General features: G+C 43.2%; 1 protein-coding gene across 2 annotated transcripts; it reads right to left on the minus strand.

Annotated features, from left to right (window-relative positions):
- Positions 1 to 19,275, minus strand: coq8aa (coenzyme Q8A, genome duplicate a). 2 transcript variants are annotated; one of them, XM_075458487.1, is made up of 17 exons: positions 19,024 to 19,275; positions 15,854 to 15,953; positions 14,365 to 14,447; positions 13,964 to 14,208; positions 13,666 to 13,861; positions 13,501 to 13,567; positions 11,008 to 11,082; positions 8,819 to 8,947; positions 7,247 to 7,332; positions 6,969 to 7,109; positions 5,477 to 5,558; positions 4,449 to 4,542; positions 3,316 to 3,457; positions 2,843 to 2,950; positions 2,669 to 2,734; positions 2,128 to 2,214; positions 1 to 1,937 (listed from the first exon to the last, which is right to left on the minus strand). In XM_075458487.1, the coding sequence occupies exons 2-17, from the start codon at positions 15,945 to 15,947 to the stop codon at positions 1,641 to 1,643; spliced, it is 1,992 nt and encodes a 663-aa protein (XP_075314602.1). In that variant the 5' UTR covers positions 15,948 to 15,953; positions 19,024 to 19,275; the 3' UTR covers positions 1 to 1,640. The 2 variants fall into 2 exon arrangements, with proteins under 2 accessions (XP_075314602.1, XP_075314603.1); XM_075458488.1 differs by lacking the exon at positions 19,024 to 19,275 and adding an exon at positions 18,536 to 18,837.
- Between the last annotated feature and the right edge of the window lie 1,737 nt (positions 19,276 to 21,012).

Genomic DNA, 21,012 nt, shown 5'->3' on the forward strand with positions numbered 1-21,012 from the left:
TTGTCAAGAGTAGATATGCTCTATTCATACAGTTATTTTTATTTCATTGTTCAGTTAAGAATGCATTTCAATTATAAAATTGGAACCAGAGACATTATATGCAATAGAAAGTCAACGTTTGTAGCTTTAAACTGTCTTGCTGAAAACGACAGGCACGCTTTTTATTTTTTTATTCCTTTTCTCCCCCTATTTTCACACCACACCCCATTATAACTGTAATCACACAGCAGAGAACAACGAGAACTTTCACAGTCACACACCTGCCAGGTGATGACGGGAGGGTTTTGTACCCGAGGAGGCGCGGAGAGAGATTGCCGACTTGTGGTAGCAAGGCGAGCTGATCTTGTGCGTTATCAGGATGGGCTTCTTCCCTCCTCGCAGTTCGGTTAACATTCATGACTAAGCGCAGGCTCTTGGCTGATGTGACATCTTTTTTTTCATTTTTTTTTTTTACTCCACACATCATCTGAAAAGGAGCCGTGTGAATTTGTGAGGTTCAACTCCTAAATCAGACGGTTTCCAAATAACTGTTAAACACTTCGATGCTGAAAGAAGCCAACTTGTATTAAGTTGGGGAAAAAAACCTGGTATTCAACGACAGATATGGTCGATGCAGACACTATTCAAAGACAGATTTACGAGAACCTTGACAGGACAAAAAGCTAAAGAATGTACCTGTTATCATGCCTAAAGCAAAGGTTCTTAAAATCCTACAAATCCTGGATGTCATTAAATAGATCCACAGTTTGATTCTGTGGTGTACCCATAAGAAAGATCACCAAAGAAACTAAAAGCAATAAAGAGCAACAGAAATATGATAATCAGCATTAGTCATTGCTGAAGTCTGTGTAGCTACACTGATATGGAAGATTCTACATGTATGTACTACACATAAATGGTCTTCTTGTGCCACTAAAATTCTATTACTTTTGTCAACGTCTTCAACACTGAATCTGTCACTAAACTATTTATTCTTCTCAGCTTTCCTGTTCATACGCAGGCAGACAATTTTGCCTAGTGCCTTTAACAGAAATTGGACTTATTTGTGACACAGACACGTTGGTCCTGGCCAATACTGACACTCACACTGCCCGTAAACCGCCCAGTCTTATCGTCTTGTGGCTGTTGGATTACGGTTTGAGCTCAGGTCTCTTTCTCCATACAATCAATGTTGTACGCTTACCACTAACAAGGTCTATGTTAAATGGTTAACTGGACAAATGAAAAGTTCAACAAAACACAGCAACACAAAAATGCAAAAAAAAAAATCCTAGAAACATGTTGAAATTATCGGAGGAGAGATAAAATTCCAACCTTGTTTGCATTCATGCTTTTCTTTCTGGGCCATACTTACATACATACATACATACATACACATTTAGCCTAAATGTTGCTGCTCCCTCTTTCAGAAGAAAAGAAAAACATGGTTCCTGTGAGTATGTATAATGCTTTTTCGTGACCTGATAGTCAGTTGCCCAAAATAGGAAAGACACACCAGTGTTTGATCACCACTCAAGGGTGGGTAACATGGCCTCCGCCTCTGCAGCTCGGTCTCTTCTCAGCCGCAGCCCTCACCATCAGTGGGCACTTTTGCTGTTGGCCCCAGGACAAATCCATCAAAAAGCCTGATGCTGATCGGCTTAGGCTGAGTTAGAGGGTGGTGTGCGGCCTTCCCAGTACTTCTCATACGCTATCTGGAACATATCCCTACACTGCAGCTTCGCATTCAACCGGGAGCAGATGAGGAACGAGCCGCCCATTTTGCGGTGGAGTGAGTAAGTCTCCTCTGGAGGAGGAGTGAGTCGGTGTTTGAGCATCACGGGGATGAGGTTGTGGATCCTCTCGGTGGTGGACTGGGAACTGAAGTCAAAGGTCTCATAGGAGGAGAAGGCCTCGCCGAGGATCATCACTGCGTCTATATGTGCGTTCACCATTGCCTGGATGCAAGGAGTAAAAATGTTCTGCTTAGACACAGCATGGCCCCACAGCCTCACACTATATATATATAAATAATTATCAAACTCTACAATGTACTTTGGACCATTTAAACTAACCAAACAAAGCCACAACAAACAACAGCTGCGTCCCAAAAATACGTTTCTATTTATCGAACACAGAGATAATTACCTTCGACTCATACCCCGTCAGGAACTTCATCTCAATAGATTTCTTCAGAACTCCCTCTCTGTCGCCTTGGGCAGCTGAATGGATTATCTACAATCGCAAACACACATTACGGCCATCTCTTCAGGCTCATCTCCTCCATCAATGACGTGCATTTGAGCTCCTTATCCAGCATTTACTTTGCCACGATGAGCTGGGGTATCTTAACAGGTCTGAATCCGATGTAGAGCTCATATAAGTAATCTATCCATGACTTCAACGACAGCTATCGCTTACAGCCACAGTATAAATGTGAGTTTTGACTCTTCTTAAGGTTGCAAAATGTCTTCTTATCAAAACAAATGCAGTATGGATACCCAACACATGTTAACAAGATTTATGTCATCAATTTATGTAATTTGGTCAATGAATTACAACAGGGAATATTGACTAAAACCGAGAACTAATGATGCTTGGTGTTAGTCGTGCATTGCTTTATAATCAGATGCAAACTTCAGCCTTATACGGAGCGCACATCAAAATACGCCACATTCATGGCCCTTACCTCAATGTAGACGTCGGTAAAACTTTTTTCAAATCCTCTTGTGGCTCCAAAGTCCAGCAGCGCCACCTGCAGAGTCATAATGCAACGATCACTCTCGTAGCCACTGCGTTAAACATTAACAGAAGTTGAAGCGACTCGTGTAACTGTAATGTTTGGGCCGCAGACAAGACTCACCCTGTGCGTCTGTGGATCATAGAGGAAGTTGGACCAGTTGGGATCGGTCTGCATGTACCTGAACTCAAAAAGCTCTCTGAGGCACAAAGACAAGATGTTCTTGCAAATCTGGGACAGAAACAAAGACACAAGCACGTAGCTTTTATTGTCGGCTCACTGGCAAATGGTTTCTCAGCTTATGTTTGTTTTTTTTCTTGCATGTGGTCAGAAATAAAAATGGGAAAAGGTGAAGAAAGAGCAGAGGAAGGCAACAAAAGCAAATGGGGCAAAAACGGTCAAATGGAAACGGGTCAGGGCAAAACATTCTTTACGCTCCGCCATCTATCCATTATTCAAATTTGAAAGAGACGAGTCCTGAGTGTGTCCCTCAAACACTCACACCCCACTTCCTCTCTGCACATTAAGGGACATCGTCGTCCTCAAACCGCTTCATATCGATCAGTCCCTGCCTCTGTCCCCTTTGTCAGCCGTACCTCGTTCTTCAGGTCCTGTGAGACGCCCTCAGCCTGGTCCAGAGGGAATCCAGGAACAAGTTCTGTCGTCAGGACATGACTGCTGCTTAGCTCGTCTATCACTTCTGGTACATAGAAGAATGGATCATCCTTCAATAGCTCCCTGAATCAGACATAAGCAGAATCAATGATACTCAAACACCAGCAGAGCGCTCAGGTAGTCCATAAAGAGTGTTCAGTCCATACATGGCTGTGTAGCTGTTGCAGTTGTTCTGACCTTGATGAGATCAACATTTAATAAGGGAATGGAATAAGCCAACTAAATCCATGTGTTTGTAACTTGAGTGTATCAAGAGTCTCTGCTATGTTATGTATTCAGTGAAAGAGAGCCAGACTGTACTGTGCAGAAGCTGCAGCAGTGGAGCTAAAGTAGCAGCACCCCGTAAGTTCAACAAGGATACGAACCACCGAATGTGGTTCCAACACAGTCTCAGTGCATCAGCCGCTCGGTATAGGAGTTCAAGAACATGCTGCGGTCTTGATGTAAGGTTATCTCTTGAATGCATTGAACCTACAGAGTTTCATAAAGTGGAATTACAGAATGCTAAATCCCTGGAGATGCAGACTTGGGCTGCAATTCACGTACAAAAACACATAGTATGTGATGTACGCATTACTTCCAGGGGAATGTTGCAGAAAGCAATGCAGTAGTGCCATATATTTAAAAGAAAATATAATTAATATTAACAACAATAATTACTCAAAAGTGCAAGAGCAGCATCCGTATCCAAAATTTAGTGCATTGCATGGAATTCCAGACGCAGCCGCAAGTCTTGCTCGAGAGTGACGTTAAATGTGGAGTAGTTTTAGAATTGAGCCTGCGTGTACAGTAGAGTTCTACAACAGAGCATACGAAGGATTTAAGGTGGTACCAATAGGAGTTCTAAAGCAGGACTACATCTGAATCCGTTTTAGATCGTATCGTCTTTCTCTTCAGAAGAGTTTTAGAAGTGTAATGCCCCTTTTGCAGCATTGGTAACAATTAAAAGTGAAGGCTTGTGGATGTGTAGGATGTGAACCAGCGACAGAAAAACTTCTCTGTGGGTGCGCTTCCCAGACCGTGGCAGAGATTCAACACATCTGCAACAGAATACCTGAATTTCTTTGCACACTGGGCCTCTCTGATGTAGTCACACTCCAGCGCGAGCTCTCTTCTCATCACATCTATCAGATGCTCTGGGAACAGACCTGGAGAGACACCAGCAACAGGGAGAAAACGTTGGGACACATTTTGACAACGGTAACAAATGCAGGATGAAAGAAAAATAAAGAGCCCAAAAGCCCCTTTTCAGAAAAGGGAGGCAACTAAACATAAACACATTAATCACGGTTTGAAAGCGACGGCAGTTTCTCATTCTGACATACGGCCGCATGCTTACGTTCCACACAGCTTAATTTAGACATACCACTGGCAGCCATGGATACAGCAAAGGTAAGCATGTGCCATGTGTATGGGCTTAGGAAAGTACACCAAGTCACGTTCAGTGTAATGCATGAAGGCAGAGTTTTATTACATGTGGTCTTAGTAAGACACTTTGTCCAATGCTGGGAAGTGCAGTGTAGAAAATATGCCGCTTTTTCAGTCTACAGAAGAAACGGCGGCTCCTTACTCACAAAGGTTTCGTGGCACTAACAAAACAAGCATAGCTGTTATCAACTCTCAATACACATTAATTGTTCCCAGGCAGCTGTTGGCGTCACAGACCGAGAGAAAAAACCGCAGCGTGGTGGAAAAGGAGCCCTCAGTGCACTTTATTTGGCTCGAGCACTTGGGAAAAAAAAGCTAAAACATTTAGGTCACACGACTTCATAACAGCGATTAAACCACGAGACGGAAAGTTTGGACAACGCTACTATTTACTTAATGATGCAACTCGTGGGATTTCCCAGAAAAGCAGAAGATACACCAAAATAAGAACCTCCCTACGAGTGTGTGCTTACGCATTAGTGCGAATGAGTCCAGTTCACCGATGTGATAAAATCAGTGCTGCTTGGTCTAAGCAGAGAGATAAACAGTGAGGCATCCAGGGCGCTTATTCAAACAAGAAGCCGACATGTTTAGTTGCCTGCGTAAGACATGAAGCATGCTTTTTCTTTGGTGTGTTTGTAAACGAGTGTGCACCTTCAGGTAAGGCATTGCTCATATTCAGCACCGCCATCAAGTTATTGACATCACTGTTGATACTCTGAGCCACGCCGGGATACTGAAAACAGACAGAGACAGAGGAAGAAACTGATCAGGAATCCATTTCTGGAAGAATCAAATTTTTTTTTTAAAACAATCAACCCAGCAATTAGATCATTTCACACTGTGAAGGCATTCAATAGCTTTAGTTCACATATTTCTCAGCATGAACCGCACAGATTTGATTTTATAACTCCTGTTTACGCCGACTCTAGTCTGATAAGTGAAATAAGCAAACAGACGAGAGATCAGATTGTGTGTGGTTTAAACACACACCCTCAGGTAACAGTGTTTAGCTTAACCCATTTAGGCCTAAAACGCCTGGAAAAGAATAACTGTAAAACCTATGGGCGATTTCAGAAAGACCCCTTAAAACCTGAAGTTTTTCTGGAAATTCAGCAATTACTAAATGATTGATTTCTCAGCCTCTGTAGCAGATAGAAACAAAATTCAAAAAGTATTTGAGAGCTTACACCTGTGGCTTTCTTTGGAAATTGAGTTTATTTACATACACCTTCACGAAAATAGAAAATGTAAAAAGTAAAGTGCAGGAACAGCACTATTTTCAATTAAAAAAAAACAGTAATGAAATAAAATAAAAAGTAAAGTGCAGGAACAGCGCTATTTTCAATTAGAAAACAGTAATAAAATAAAATTGTATTTTATATTTAAATTATTTATTTATATATTTATTTTATCGCCAGTAATCTCTTCGTACTGGCAGCACAAGGAGTCCATACACATTCCAATAAACGTTTTCATCTCCGGCACAGTTACGTGTGACCACCTTGCCATCTTTGCTCGAGCTGGAGTCTGAAGTACCTGGTCACTGTATCTATTCGTCTCGGAAACGAGATGCGCCCAAAGCTCCTCAGTAAAAATATGATTAAATGCCTGCAACGGTGTGGCATCTGCAGGTAAACCGACTTTCACCCCTGCGGTTGAAATCGCTCCGTCGATTACGGTGGTAATTGTCAGTCTTCCACTCACATTCAAACCCTTCAAAATCACCCTCGCCGTTATCGTCATCTTCAAACATAGTGCTAGCCATAAATCTCCATCAATTGGGTCAGCACGTTCATCAGCATCATCAAAGCCAAGAAACTCCTCACAATCGCTCCCGTCTGAAATGTCTTCCCACTGAAAGTCCTCCATGCTTGTTCGATATAACTTAACTTCAAAACAATGACACGAGGAACATGACGACACTCTCACGTGTCTATTATAATTCATTTAATTGGAGCAGAGGTCAATAATTGGTGCAAAACAACCTCATACATGAAAAAAGACGTGTACGCTTTCCCGGCCTTAAATGTAGAATAACGCAACAGCGTCCCCGGATTTAAAGGTAGAAATGCGGCAATGCTTTCCCGGCCTCAATCGGTTAATAACACCAGAATGTACCGTGTGCCCACACTTTGAACCTAACCTGTATTTTCATGGCCACCTCCCTGCCGTCCTTCATTCTCGCCAGGTGAACTTGGCCAATGGAGGCAGCTGCAAACGGACGGTCCTCGAAGGATTCCAGCTTGTCCCTCCAGTTAGGACCCAGGTCACTGTTGAGCGCTTTCTGTAGAGGGACAAAAACAAAACACTCTGATCACAGGAGAGTCCTACAATCCTGACAAAGAGAGATTTGATATCAATATGCTCATAAACATTACGTATTCAAACGTTTAAATCCAAGTTAAAAGAAAAGATCCTTACTGTCATTTGTTTGATTGGCATGAAGTCGGCGCTCTGTCTTACGCGATCGAAAATCTTGGCGAGTTGAGGGTTGATGAACGCATCATCTGAAACATTAACACATTGGAAAACCCTTGACTAAATTGGACAGAGATCCCACAGATCTAAATTTGGTGAGATGCCGCTTAAAGAGATGCCGGTAAATGACATAATGCACGCCATAAATACGGTCTGGTTTTAAAAACTGATCAGCACCGCTGTGCTGGACAGCAGACTGTGCGTGCGCAGGCAGTCCTAACAAACTGGATTGAAAATATCCACCGGTTTAAATGCTCATGAAGCAGAAAAAAGTGAAATGTTACAGTAAAATCACTGAGCAAAGACGTAATCACTGAGCTGAGCGGAGCTAAACCAGACCCGAGCGTGTTCGCCACAGAATCAAACACCAGGCTTTAGAACTATCACAACAAAAACTTATACTTCTTGCCAGCTACTCCGGTTGGTTTTGGCTGACGCTGCCGATGGCATCAACAGTCAGCATTGCAAACAGCTTCGGACCTCTCAAGGTTAACGCTGTTCTGGTATCGTGCTAAAAGGAACAATAGTCAACTGCATTCCTGCCATAGCAGATAAATGTCAGCAGAGGGCAATGAGCACTGCGGTGTCTTCTATTCCTCAGATTTACTCATCTCCTGTCAGTCATATTATTCCTGAGCCCATCTTTACTATTTACAGGTGAGGTTGTAGCGACAGAAAGCCGCTGTGACCCCTTCACTCATGATTTAAGAATCAACTTGTCACCTCTATAAAGATAGCCATCTCAGTTATTCAAGTAACCACACACACATACACGTATAGGTCTATCCTCAGTGCTAAAACCTGATTGGCAAACACTAAGAGACCCGTGTCCTTTCCTCTGCTACTGTGTTTGCGCGTTCCATTCACTGCACAGTGCTGTCCATGCAGTCTGCACCGGCACGTTTGCAGCTCAGAGCATGAGCACCAAAGGACAAAGCTCAGCGGGCAAGGTCAGGCTGTGGGGCTGTGGTAAACAAAATTGTGTTGATGTGTTTACTGCTGTTACCTGAGCCGGCTTCATAACCGCAGTACCAGGATGTTTACCACCGTTGGCCATGCAAGTGTATATGTAGTTTGTGCACGAGTATAAACTAGGATTAACTTAGAAGCTGGTTGGTGAAAATGGAACCTTTATGGGTCAGTTCACCTGTTTTTCCAACTACTACAGCGGGCGTTTAATTTAAAACGCAGTGTTGCCAACAACAACATGACTTCTGTGCCAAATTTTCACATTTTACCGTGAATGGTGAAAACGGGACCAAAAAGAGCCCCCTCTTTTTTTCTTTTTTTAAATGGGGAAAGTGATGTTTGGACTGGAGTTTGATATCATTCCATCTACATATTTGTCCAAATTACAATTACAACCACAGAATACATTTCCTTCTGCAAAACCCAGAGTCGGTCTGCTTCCCTGACAGAACCCCCTGTACGAACCCCATAAGAAACTATTCCCATCATTTCATTTAGAATAAACACACAAAGAAGAATGTAGAGGTGAATGGGTTTGTTGCTCACCTTGAATGCTGAGCATCTGTCCCAGTTTTAGAGCGGCTCCTCGGACTTTGCACAGGGTTCTGACGATGCGTTCAGCATTGGCCTCGGACAGAAAGGGGCTGGAGTCCATAACCGATTTCTTATTTTCGCCTGCAGAGGCACAAAAATGGCACGATTTGGGTTTCATGTTCAGAAGCGGGATGCAGAAGGAGATTTGTGACAGGTTTTCAGTGGAAACTGCGTGGAGAAAGGCCGGCAGAAAATAAGTGGCAAGTGACTTGTCGGCCATTTGTCGGTCACTGGGGTTCATATCAACAGAGTGGAGCATGTTGCTGGGAGGTGAGAGCGGTCCGTATCTTTTCACTTGTGAAAAGCCTTTGTTGACTGTTGCCACACCTCTGACCTGCCCGTGGCTGCCAGTAAAGGACTTCAACACAACTCGCCCTCAGTCACAGACACATAGCTTGGAGCCTGCCAAGATGAACTCTCCCATGATCATGCGAGAGTCCAGCTGCCTCATAAGGTAAACATGAATCCTCTTCGGTTATAAAACGTCTTGGGGCGACAGACAAACTTTAAAGCCTGCGTGTGGATCGACTCACGGGGTTTACTGAACTTTCTAAATAAAACTGACCGTTGCGGGTCGTCACAACAAATCAATGCACACGATGAAATACAATTCTTCCAAATATACTTTGCCAGTACGAGCAAATAATGTGTGAACAAAACTCAAGTACGGAGTGTGTTTATTTCTATCAATCCTTAATAATGTAGATCCAGGTGAATGCACGGTGTGTGCTTGTGACTGTAAATTCATGTCAGTAGGTCGTCAGGTAGTATGTTTTGGTTCGTCTGTGCTCAAGAGGCTTTCAGGAAGATTTACCCCCCCCGACAGTGTTCAGAGCATTCCAGCCGTGATTAAGGTGCACATTAAGATAAACACCAACCAACAGACGCACAAATGCCTCAGATTTACGCCTGTGCACTCTGTTTCAGCTTAGCCTGTGTTTTCGGATTAGCAGGTTGTTAGAGCAGAGCAGGAATGCCTGTTTAAGAGGCAGGTTGGTTAAGGAGGAGGCCTTAAAAAATGTGTGTAACACGTACCAACATGCATAAAGGAATAAGGAAGTTTGCTGCTACAGTGGTGCAAGAATGCAGATGGCCAAATCTTTCTACGTTCCTTTTTTTTTTTTCTAAAAAGCGACAGACATGCCTGAAAGACACACAAAATGAAGCCTGAATTACTGCTCTATCGTAAAGTAAAAATCCCCGATATATTTGCATACACCATCATAACTATTCCAGCACAGAAGGCACAATCCCAATTCCAGAAAAGTTGGAACACTGAGTGTGAGAGCGATGATTTAATGTGTCACGATCCAATATTTTATTCACAGTAGAGCTAAAAAAGCATTTCAGACAGTTTACTATAGCATGTAAAATATTAGCTCATCTCCAGTTTGATGGCAAATGGTTAACTGGCAACAGGGCACAAACATTTTTAAAAAAAAAGAGCACCTTAGAGAGAGAGAGTCTCTCAGAAGAGCAGAGGTTCAGCAATCTACAAAAAAACATATATTCCATCATCCGATGATGAATTAGATGGCTTGAATTGGACTGTAACTGAAGTGCCCGAAGATGGCATCTGTTGCGATTCGGCCTTATATAAATAAAACTGAATTGAGTCTACAGCGCGTTAAAAATCAAAACATTCAGAGAATCTGGGGACGTTTCTGCGTGTAGGGGACAAAGCTGGAAATCACGAATACTAACTATCAGGTACTAAATACCTGTGATCTTTGGGCCCTTAGGCAGCACCGCGTCGACATCAAATTGGTTTAGGAACACTTCCAGAAATCGAGGGAGCATCTGGTTGGTTCAAAGGTCTGCACCTCTGATGGTACGGGGCTGCATTAGTGCCCATGGAACTGGCATCAGTGCTCAAAGGTAAGTAGAGGTTTTAGTCTCAACCTTTTTTTTTTTCATTCAATTTCAAGACGTCTCACTGGCAACATTTGATATATCTATTTTCAATAGAATATTACTTTTTGAAATTAACAAATGATTGCATTCGGTTTTAATTGACATTTTTGGAATGACCAGAGTGCCCCAAAAATACCAAAACATAAAGGTAAAAGCACACACTGATGCTCAGATACCGGATATCTCTCCGCTGTAAAAACGGTTGGGTGCGTTTGTTGAATCGTTACCTGCAGAACCGTTGTATCCGATGGTCTTCTTTGCAACTTCCGCCAAGGCTCCAATACCCAAACCCACCGCTAACCCTGGTGCAGACAAAAGCAGGAAAAGATACATACAGACAGTTAGAACGGGCCAGTTTATTGTACGAGTTAAAATATCAATACATCCATGATGCAGGCAAACACACGCTCACACTGACACAATGACTGAAAAGCGTGCTCATGCTGAGAGTGAAAACATCCTTCAGCGAGTCAATTATTAACTCAACAGGTAGTGGCCCGAGTGGCACCACCACCATAAACTTGTCAGATTGTTTCGCCAGAGCTCAGCGAGGGGGAGTGTTTATCTGCTCATATCAACACTGCGAAGCCATTTGCTGCCGCATACAGGATATCCATGAATGGAAACAAAATAAGACAAACAGATTATTCCTTTAATCACTGGAAAATTGTGCCATCCAAGTGTCATTTCATCACTTGACAACAAAGCTGCTGAGTTAGAGGATTATTGTCTGCAGATAATGAAAAGAAAAAGCAGGACAACACGAGCAGGGGACTGTTTGTGAACAAGTTCCTCCACGCCAAGCTTCCACCTTAGGTAACCCCGCATTACATAATCAGCCAGCGGCATCGATGAAGCAACAAATCTAGAGATTCGGCGGTGGGCAGACAGAGCAGGACGCGCCATGCCTCGGTATCTTGTGCAAATGTTCACTGAGCATTTCTCCGTTAACGACACGATCAGACTCTCACTGGTAAATTAGGAGTGAGTCAGTGCAGCACAATCTCAGAAATGGTGGACGTATCGTTTACCTAGTTTACCTTTTATGGTTTTTGAGTTATTCCATCCCAACATAATGCAATCTGCCCGTTTAATGTTTGGTGTACAGGTGGATTTCAAATGTGCGGCATGCAACTGTGTGCGCTGCATCCATCTGTGCGACGTCAGCCAGAGAGATCACCGTTTCTTGCAACATTTCTGAATGACAGGTATGTTTCCAGGCCGAGCACAAGTGTCTGTCCATCATTCGCCGCCCCCGCCCCCGACAGAGCCGCAACGTGTTTACAAAAAAGGCCGGCGTGGTGCCCCACTTACAGCCTCATTCCTGTCCTGTAAACCTGTCCTCACACCCCAAACTCTTAAAAAGTCTTAACAAACCTCAGCTAAATCTTTAAAAGTCGTGGCATGCCGAGAGATACCGAGGTGACGCCTGAGCGCGGTTGGGTTGCTGTATACGCTGCTTCTTGGGAAACAAGCCAAATGATTTACGTTGCTGTCAATCAAGGAGCCCGAAAGCTGCGCTTGCGGCGGTGAAAAAAGGAGTAAAGTCGCAGAACTTTGTCCCCAGTCGTCGCAGGAGAGCGAAGGACAGGCCGAGGCCACATTCCTCCACCACTTCTCCCCCTTTCAGCACCTTCTAAATGTTACCACTGTCAACATGCTGAATCATCTCGGCTGTCCGTGTTGCATCACACTGTAGCCTCTGTATATCCCACTTCTTTGGAGCGAGCTGCGGTTAAATTCTGATTGCACATGTTTGTGTTGGCAGCTTGCTTTTGTCCAGTTTAAGTCGATGCCACCTGTTCCTTTATCTGTCATCTCTTTAAAAGTGAAGCAACATGTGAGGCTAGGGATGAGCCGTTCGTCTAAGATTCGAATAAATCACCATCGGGTACAGATATGACTTTGAAACGATGAGACAATTTTGTGTACCCACCTTGCATGTAGAGTCTGACCTTTTAAATCAGGCTTCTTATTCTTATTTTAAACTTACTTTATTAATTGTGTTTATTTATTTTACTTTTTTTTTTTTTTTTTAAATACCTTGGATCAGAGTCCCTGACCGTGAGCGTTTCAACATCAATCGGGCAGATTTCCTATCTCCAGAAACAGCTCTTGTATGGAGGTGGTTTACTTCCAGCTGAATAGTCGCTGTCACTGTTTGCAAACGCTACGCTCAAACTTGGCCGCTCATCACCAGTTCCACTGGCAGTGATCCTCACAGTACTTCGCAGCCCGGGGACAACAGACAGCCATCGTCGTTGAACTTCCTTGACTAAAGGCACGTCTCCCGTTCGACGCTCGATAACTTTCTGCGGTGCACATATGTTTTGAAATTGTAGAAGGTCATGTAATGATTTAACAACACCAACCGCCCTGCACCCAGTGAAATTATCTTAAGAGGTGGGTGGGAGGTTTAAGTCAGACCAAAGATTACAAGGTTAGGTTGCAAGACCCTAATTAACTTATCTCATACTTCTAGCTTAAACCAGTTTAAGTAAGGTCGTGTCATGAGCCCCTTTCACGTAGCCTGCTGCGTCTTCGGTGCAGCTTATTGTACTGTTTGAAAGGAACAGAGATATTGCTCCAGGCACAGGGCTGAATAAAAACAGACTTACACTCAGAAGGGGCAGAAACACATGACTGAATATATGGCCAAACAAACAGCCAGTGAGTCATCCAACATTCAGACACAGGAACAAATAAATGTATTGCTGTACCTCCAAAGTTAGCCAGTCTGCCGAGCCGGGTCACGGGCACCTTCCTCTCTCTGGCTCTCTCACTTAACTGAGGACGCAAAGCGGAGGCAAGTGCAAGTGGAACGTCAGATTTCACACGAATACCTGCCCGCGTTTATATTCAGTTACAGGAGAAACGGGAATCACCATCTGTTTGTGTGGTTTGTCGTCAGTCCTCTTGCTCTGCCTGGTTTTTCTTATGTCTTCTGCTGTCAGCCCCCCCACTGAGGGTGGGTCCTGGTGGTAGCTCCTGAGCTGACTCGATGGATGCTGACAATAAACCTCTTGCCACACATGTCTGTTCAGGCTTTGGCTGTAGAGTTGATGCTGTCCGAGGAAATGCCTGCCACATACAGAGAGAAAGTGATTGTCTTTCCCTGACAAAAAGAACTGCATTCAAAACAAAAGCGCTGTGGACTTCAACCATAGCAGACACGGTTTATACCTGGCATCTTGGTGGTATGATCTCGTGTGGCCACGAAACTGTATGCTTGGATCGTTGTATCCCTCAAACAATGACTTGTCCCCGCTGACGTGGTTCGACCCCGCCGATGCGTCGGCACTGTTTTCGGAAGGTTGTGCTGTGAAGTCCGCACCTTCCTCCCTGAACTCCGAGGCATTGAATTCGTTTTCGTCCTGAGGAAAGTCAAACTCTGACTCTGATGAAGACGTTTGCTGACCAGACAGCTCCTGTAAAGACAGACAAATTCACTGAGATATGCACCTTCATAAAGATACACACACACAATCTTCTCATCACCTGAAGGACTAAATAAAACACAGGACAGTCCAGGTGCTCCAATCTTACCGATTTACACATTAAAATTTGCCAAAATGTAGACATACCTGCATTTTCATCATAGCCACAGATAGGCCTTGCTCTGCAGCCATTTGGACACTTTGGACAGCGGCACCCATTCCTGGGACCCCTAGATTGCAAATGCCAAATATGTCCGTTTATTAAATGTGCATTTATGTGCATTAGGTTCAGTACGCCCTGTAAGCCAAAACAAATACTGTCAGATACTCTTACATTACTGTCACATTACCAGCCACGTTGTTCAATTCTGATTCAAATCTGGCCCATATATATCCGATCTGATGCTCAAGTGTACTGCATTCGACTTTCCTGTGAACAAAACTATCCACTGAAATAACGAGCATGCACGCTGGACACTGTTTTTAGGTCTCAGTTGTATCGTCACGACAACAGAGAACATCGCATCCGTGCGACAAAGTGTTCATTAAGGCACATAATTACAAAATGAAAGCGGCACATTAGAGGGTGACATTAAACCCGACATGACGCCAAACGTTCGTCCAACAACAGAGGAAGAAATTGAGGACAAGACAGGCGAGACGACTAACTTTTGCTGTTCAATCTGCCTTCCAACATGGCCAGAATGTGAACTTATCTACCAGCATTGCTTGCTTTACAAGGAGTTCACACTGAGTGGAACCAGAAAGCATCCTTCTGTTTTTGTCTAATAGCAAAGTCAATACTAAGGAGAAAAACTGGTTCTTCATAATATCCCGAAATTCTGGTTTACCTGGCTAATTTAAGGTCGCCCTTAATGTGCTGCACTCTTCTTAAAGTAACAACACAGAACTCGGCTATCTGTCTGCCCCCTACGGTTGTGAGATGTAACACCACGGGCATAAAAACACGTTTCTGTGTGAGCCCTGCACATGTACAACCATAAACATGGGTTTGTTGTCGTATTAAAGAGGCCACAAACATTCGATTACTCCTGAAAGGAAAAATGGTTCGGTGCCGGGCTGGAAACCAAAGTTGTGAATCGCGGTATCTCAGACCCCAGACCCGGATATGTACGTAGCATAAGAGAACGTTCCTCAAAACAAGTCAGAAGAAAACGGTTTTAAAGGTTCACCAACTTCTCTAGTGATGCTTTCCAGGATATTTTTCAGTTGGATTACTCACTCCTTGAACCATTAGGTTGTCTGTTAATGACAACATATCAAAAGTCCAGTAAAAGTCTCACTTTTTTAAACTAGGTTGCCATCAATTCGAAAGACCTACCGACGAGAAAACAAATATCAAGTCGCCATAACAGATATCAAGCAAAAGACAGCAGTGTCAGGACTCTTTTTGTCAAATAGTTTAACATGATACAAATTTTTCTAGCGTAGAAAAATGGGCTTTTTTTGATAGAAGCTTTACTTTGAGACGAAGGGTAATTCAATCACACACTAGTTGTTTTAGTTTAAATACACCGCTGATTGTTTCTTTTAAGTGACATCAGGGCCTGAAGAACAATAACCCCTATCAAAAACAAAGTATCAAGTGGGAGGAAAACGGTGACACTGAACTTACCTGTTCCACTGCGCAGGGTGTTGCTCTGAGTCTCTACCACTGCCTGGCTCAACTTGGCCAAGCCTCGCATCAGTAACATCATGTCGGTCGCCATCGTGGACTGGACACAGAGCGAGAAGAATAAAGTAATGCGGGGCAAATGCTACTTTTCGATTACTTCTGAACGCACAGTAAAGTAGAATGAGCGAGGGGGAAGTTTAAAAAAAAAAAAAAGGAGGATTACACATCCAACTGTCGTAAGTTTAACTCGTAAGGAAAAATAAAGAGGACAGAGAAACAAAAGACCTGCAGACGAACAAGGAGGCAAATGGAAATAAATAAAACTTGTTGTCAGCACGCCCCCCTTCGCTGCCAGCATAAACACTCGCACACAATCATATACAGCTGTCTTGACTTTGCCTAAAAATACGAATGACCTCCAGTTCCCCGTTTGAGTGCACACACACAAGAAAGGAAAGACGATTCCCGTGCATGTGAGCCGTGAATACGCAGTCCAGGACTGGATCTGAAAATGTCACTGGAAACGAAAGGGGAGGAGAGCGAGATACAGTGAATGTTCTGGCTATTTCAGAGCACGAGCCAACGTGCGTGCATGCGTTTGTATCATGTTCAAGGTCTGCTGTCAGAGGTTCCTCCTCGACATTTTTTTTTTTTTTTTAATACAGCTGATAGGGCGGTGAGATTACTTTCTATTAAGGCTCATCTCAAAGGAACAACACTAAATAGGACACTGATGGTGTTAAATATGACTCAGTGTTTACTCGGGACACAAACAGCAGATCACGTCTCAGTTGTGCCAACACCAGAGCTTTCGCTGCATTCCCGTGCGTTGCAAGTGTTTGCCGTCACAGGTGCTGTGCTGTGGGTGTGACATTGAGATTCAACGCAGCTCAGCTGGGATTTGCACCAATGAAAAAAGCTGCTGCTGAGAGTCTTAGCGATATGTGAAGCACCACACAGACTCTGCCTGAGTCAGTAAGTGGGTCATCTGTTCTCCTTTAGGGCTGTTATGTGTTACTGGACAGCAGGCCGAAGACCACAGGCGTGTATGCTTTGCGACTTCAACGACCATTAGCATGGGGCGACAAGGCTGACTAACAAATTATTAACTTATGACTCGTGTTGTACCTCAATCTTCTAATGTTATGAACGTGGCACTACGGTGTTATTATTTGGACTTTGTCTTCCCTCGGGCTCTCTGGTAGTTTTTCTTCCCAATTCTATGCAATTATCTATTTGACAAAACATCTTTATGAAAAGATGACGAGCAGACTAAATAGTGATAAAAATAATCTTTTGTTGCCGCCCTCTTAAAAAAAAAAAAAAACATCTCCTTTTGTGTCTTTATTAAGACTGTCAAGCATACCAGCTCTAATTTGTGTGCTGGGTATCTTGTCCACCTGGTTTTTCGTAATCATATACAAAATAGTCACCTAATAATCAAACTGTTGCACAATAGCTCATCTAATGTTCCCGACAAGACCTTCAACTAATCTGGGGATTTAGACGGAAATCTTTTAAACAACCCATTAAAACTGCTATTGTAAGCTGATACGCATTAAAATACCTGCTCCGTTGTGCCACTGTTTTCTTATAGTAACAGATCTGTTTGCACTAAGATTCTTGGTAAAAACCTTTTGGGGAGAAGTTAGTGTTGATTTCCAAATGTAGTCTATTGAATCATTTCCCATTTTGTCAATGTGGACCTGAAGATGGACACAAATCTCTTTCCTTCTCTGTGCAGGAGAAATAAACTGAAAGGTCATTTTTAGTAACCATGGACTGACTGGGACTCCACATGGTATTGTGTGTGTGTGTGTGTGCGTAGAGCACACACTGAACATCTAAGCCTCAGCTGTTGTCCCCTGGAAAAGCTATGGTCTTTCACGCTTTGAAAATAGCCATGCAGTGTAAGTCGGTGTTCACCTAACGGCTCTCTGATGGCATAAAATCACTGGCCTGGCAACAGATGCTGAGTCAAAAAAGGGGAAATAGTTCCCGTAGCTGCACAGTGGTGAGTCGCCAACAGCAGTGGCGTCACCACAACTGACGGGAAACGTGAGTGAGACCACGTTCCCAGCGAGACTGCTTAGTCTGTGTTCTAATTTTACAAATTACCCAGTCAAAACCTGTTTTATTGGGGATGAAATAATAGGCTAGCAATAGGTAGCACGAATGAATAAGAAGTAAAAAGCACTGTGACATGTATGGTAGGGATGTGGGATAGTGTTTGTTGCTGGCCTCCAAATTTTCACCCTCTGCTGGATATGAAAAACATGTAACAATAATAGATCTGTTGTTATGATTCCTTTATCAACTCGGCCATTTTTCTGTTACTATATATAACTGTCAGAGCCAGCAGGATCTGGATTGGTGAGAAAGCAGTATTTCTACTATATTTTCATAGAGAAAAACGTGTTCAGAAGCAGTACTGTTATGGTGATGGTAACACATTTGAAGGCAGTCACTTTATAGGCTACTCTATACAAACATGCAGGGTAAAAGAAAACGTGCATTTGTTTAGTTAGTGTGTTTACTTCATGGTTATTAATTCAAAGCATTTTTCCCATTTGTGTATAAAATATAGAGCTGCAATATGAAGGTGAACATAGCTCACTTCATGCCAATGTTTATGTTCTGTTTATGTCACAAAGTAGAAATTATATGTCGAGTAAGCCTCACCTTCAGTGTCAGTTGGCAGAAAAAGTTTAACTTTACTTTTCCAGCGTTATGCCACAAAATCCCGAAAACTGACGAAAGTGTCCCATTTAATAAAAATAGTGACCTTCCTTCCTTCCTTTCCTGGGCGTGGAGCCACGAGACTCACGCATGAATACACGCGTGCCACTGATTTGTGTGGTCACCGTTTAAAACTTTAAACATTAAAGCTGCTTTGATCGTCTGAGCGTGAAAAACCAAGCGGGTTAAAGCGGTTCAGGCAGCTGAAGAAGTTACTGTTCGTCAGCTCGGTTAGTTCTGCACAAGTACAGGCAGCAACGGAGCCGCCATATGTCAAGCACGTCAGCACGCTGAACGGGAAACTTGCACGCATCGAATTTGAGATTAAAGCGACAGAGAAGACGACTTTAAAATGGCTAACTGGAAACAAAGTAATGTCTTGTGCATGTGTAACAGCTAATCCATAAAAACGTGCGTTTTGTTGAACTCACCAGCAGCTGTCGAGCAGGGGTCTCTGCTGCTGGTTTCTCCAATGAAGTCTGAGGTCAAACCGAGACAGGGCGACTCGAGCCAAAACACAGACGTTATGTAACAGGATTCTCAGGAGGAATTTTCTTTTTCACTTGAAACTGTATGTTAGCAGCAGGAGTTCTGTTATTTTTTCGCTAGTTGTCCCCTGCCTGCTGCTGCTGCGGCTGGCAGCGTTTAATCCAGTTAGTCACCACGAGGTCAAACCGTATTTACCAACTTCACACGGCAGCCAGAGCCATATGTTGACGCAACTCGCTCAAATCTATCATCCAAATACAGGTCACACACCGGCTCATACTGCATCAAAGAGGAACATTTTTGCACAGCTCACTTTCCAGTTTATCTTTCTGTCCCCAAAGGTTATTTCTGTGGAATCATTAAACTCTTATTTTTGCCACATAAAGAGGGAGGACAGACGTGCATCAACCTTGCTTAACCTCTGTTATACATGGCTCTGATCTGTTTTTCACTTCTTTGCCCGCCCTCTGTCCCTATTGGTTCATCCTCCCCGCTGATAGGAGGAGGAGTTAAGGCCACAGCCACTCGCCTCCTCCTCGTTTGATAAGATAAACAAAGTGCCGTTTAGCCCCAGATAGATGTCTACAGTACTAAACTGTTTGAATGAGCTATACTGGAATCAAAATCCACTTACTGAAGACACATATAACCAAGTAAATGTGGAAGTAATGGACCAAATAGTGATAAACAGAAGAAAAACAAAAACAAATTGAACCTCCCCACCCCAAAACTGGCCTCTGCTGCCATCTGCTGGTAGTAACAAGACAACGGCTTGAAGACGTGGCGTGGCCTTGCTGTTGTAGTAATTCTCTGCCTTGCCTTGCCTGATGGGAGGCATGTCATGTTTGCTGAGACCCCTGGGCTAAGGTGGTGTTCTTTGTTACCCGTCAGCGAACACAACCCATTAGTTGGAAATGTAAAATTTCTCTGGGATTCACAATATGTGTCTAGAGGGAGAAAACATTATTTACAGGAGCATTAGCATTGTCGTTATTTCTTTCCAAAAAGTACGACAAGCCCCGCCTAGAACCATGACTTTTGCTTAGGGAATTTGGCACATGAACAAAAGAAAAGACAACTTTTGCATTCACCGTCGCAGTGTCGGTAGAGTTACAGCAGGGGGCACCACGAGGCCGCTGCTCTGTTCAGGTAACTTTTTCCGAGACTAAACAAATTCACTCATCTTAAGTGAGTATGTTTCCTGGTAAATCAAAATCTAGTCATGTATTCCATTTAAGACCATGTGAAATCACTCGTGACAGATGATAATAAATCCTCCCTGGAAACTCAACACAACAGGCGCAGCATACGATTCCTATATGAGGAAAAACTGAATCTTTTCCAAATACCAAAAAAAAAAAAAAAAAGGCAGCTCAGCTGATTAACTCTTGGTAGATAACTAAAGGCAACAGGGGCAAAAAAAAAAAAATATCAATCAGTGTCCATGGAGTGAGGGAAAAAAACAACAACTTTTGGGCCCTTAATGGTTGACCCTTTTGGCCCGGCGCTCACAACAAAAAACAGTCAAATCTCTACAGTTCCTCTGTGGAGAACCTCTCATGAATCAAGTCTTTTCTTTCCCACTAGTTCCGGATGCTGCTGCTGTTGTGGACAGGTGTGATTTGAATGGCAAATAACCCTCATGCAAACACAGCAATTAATGCGGGCAACGAGCAGCAGCAGTTTGTTGGGGTCACTGAGGGCTTTGTCAAGAAAAACAGATAGATAGATAGATAGATAGATAGATAGATAGATAGATAGATAGATAGATAGATAGATGGATAGATCAAAAGTGCATAATGAAGAGTATAAAGGATAGGTGAAGGGGATTTAAAGGAATAGTGAGCATATATTCCACATTTACTAGTGAATGCTTTGTATTTAGCGTACACATACAATGGTAGTATCCATCTCCTTGCATTAAGCTGCAG

The sequence above is a fragment of the Odontesthes bonariensis genome, chromosome 24 (assembly GCF_027942865.1).
Source record: "Odontesthes bonariensis isolate fOdoBon6 chromosome 24, fOdoBon6.hap1, whole genome shotgun sequence".
Classification (NCBI taxonomy): Eukaryota; Metazoa; Chordata; class Actinopteri; order Atheriniformes; family Atherinopsidae; genus Odontesthes; species Odontesthes bonariensis.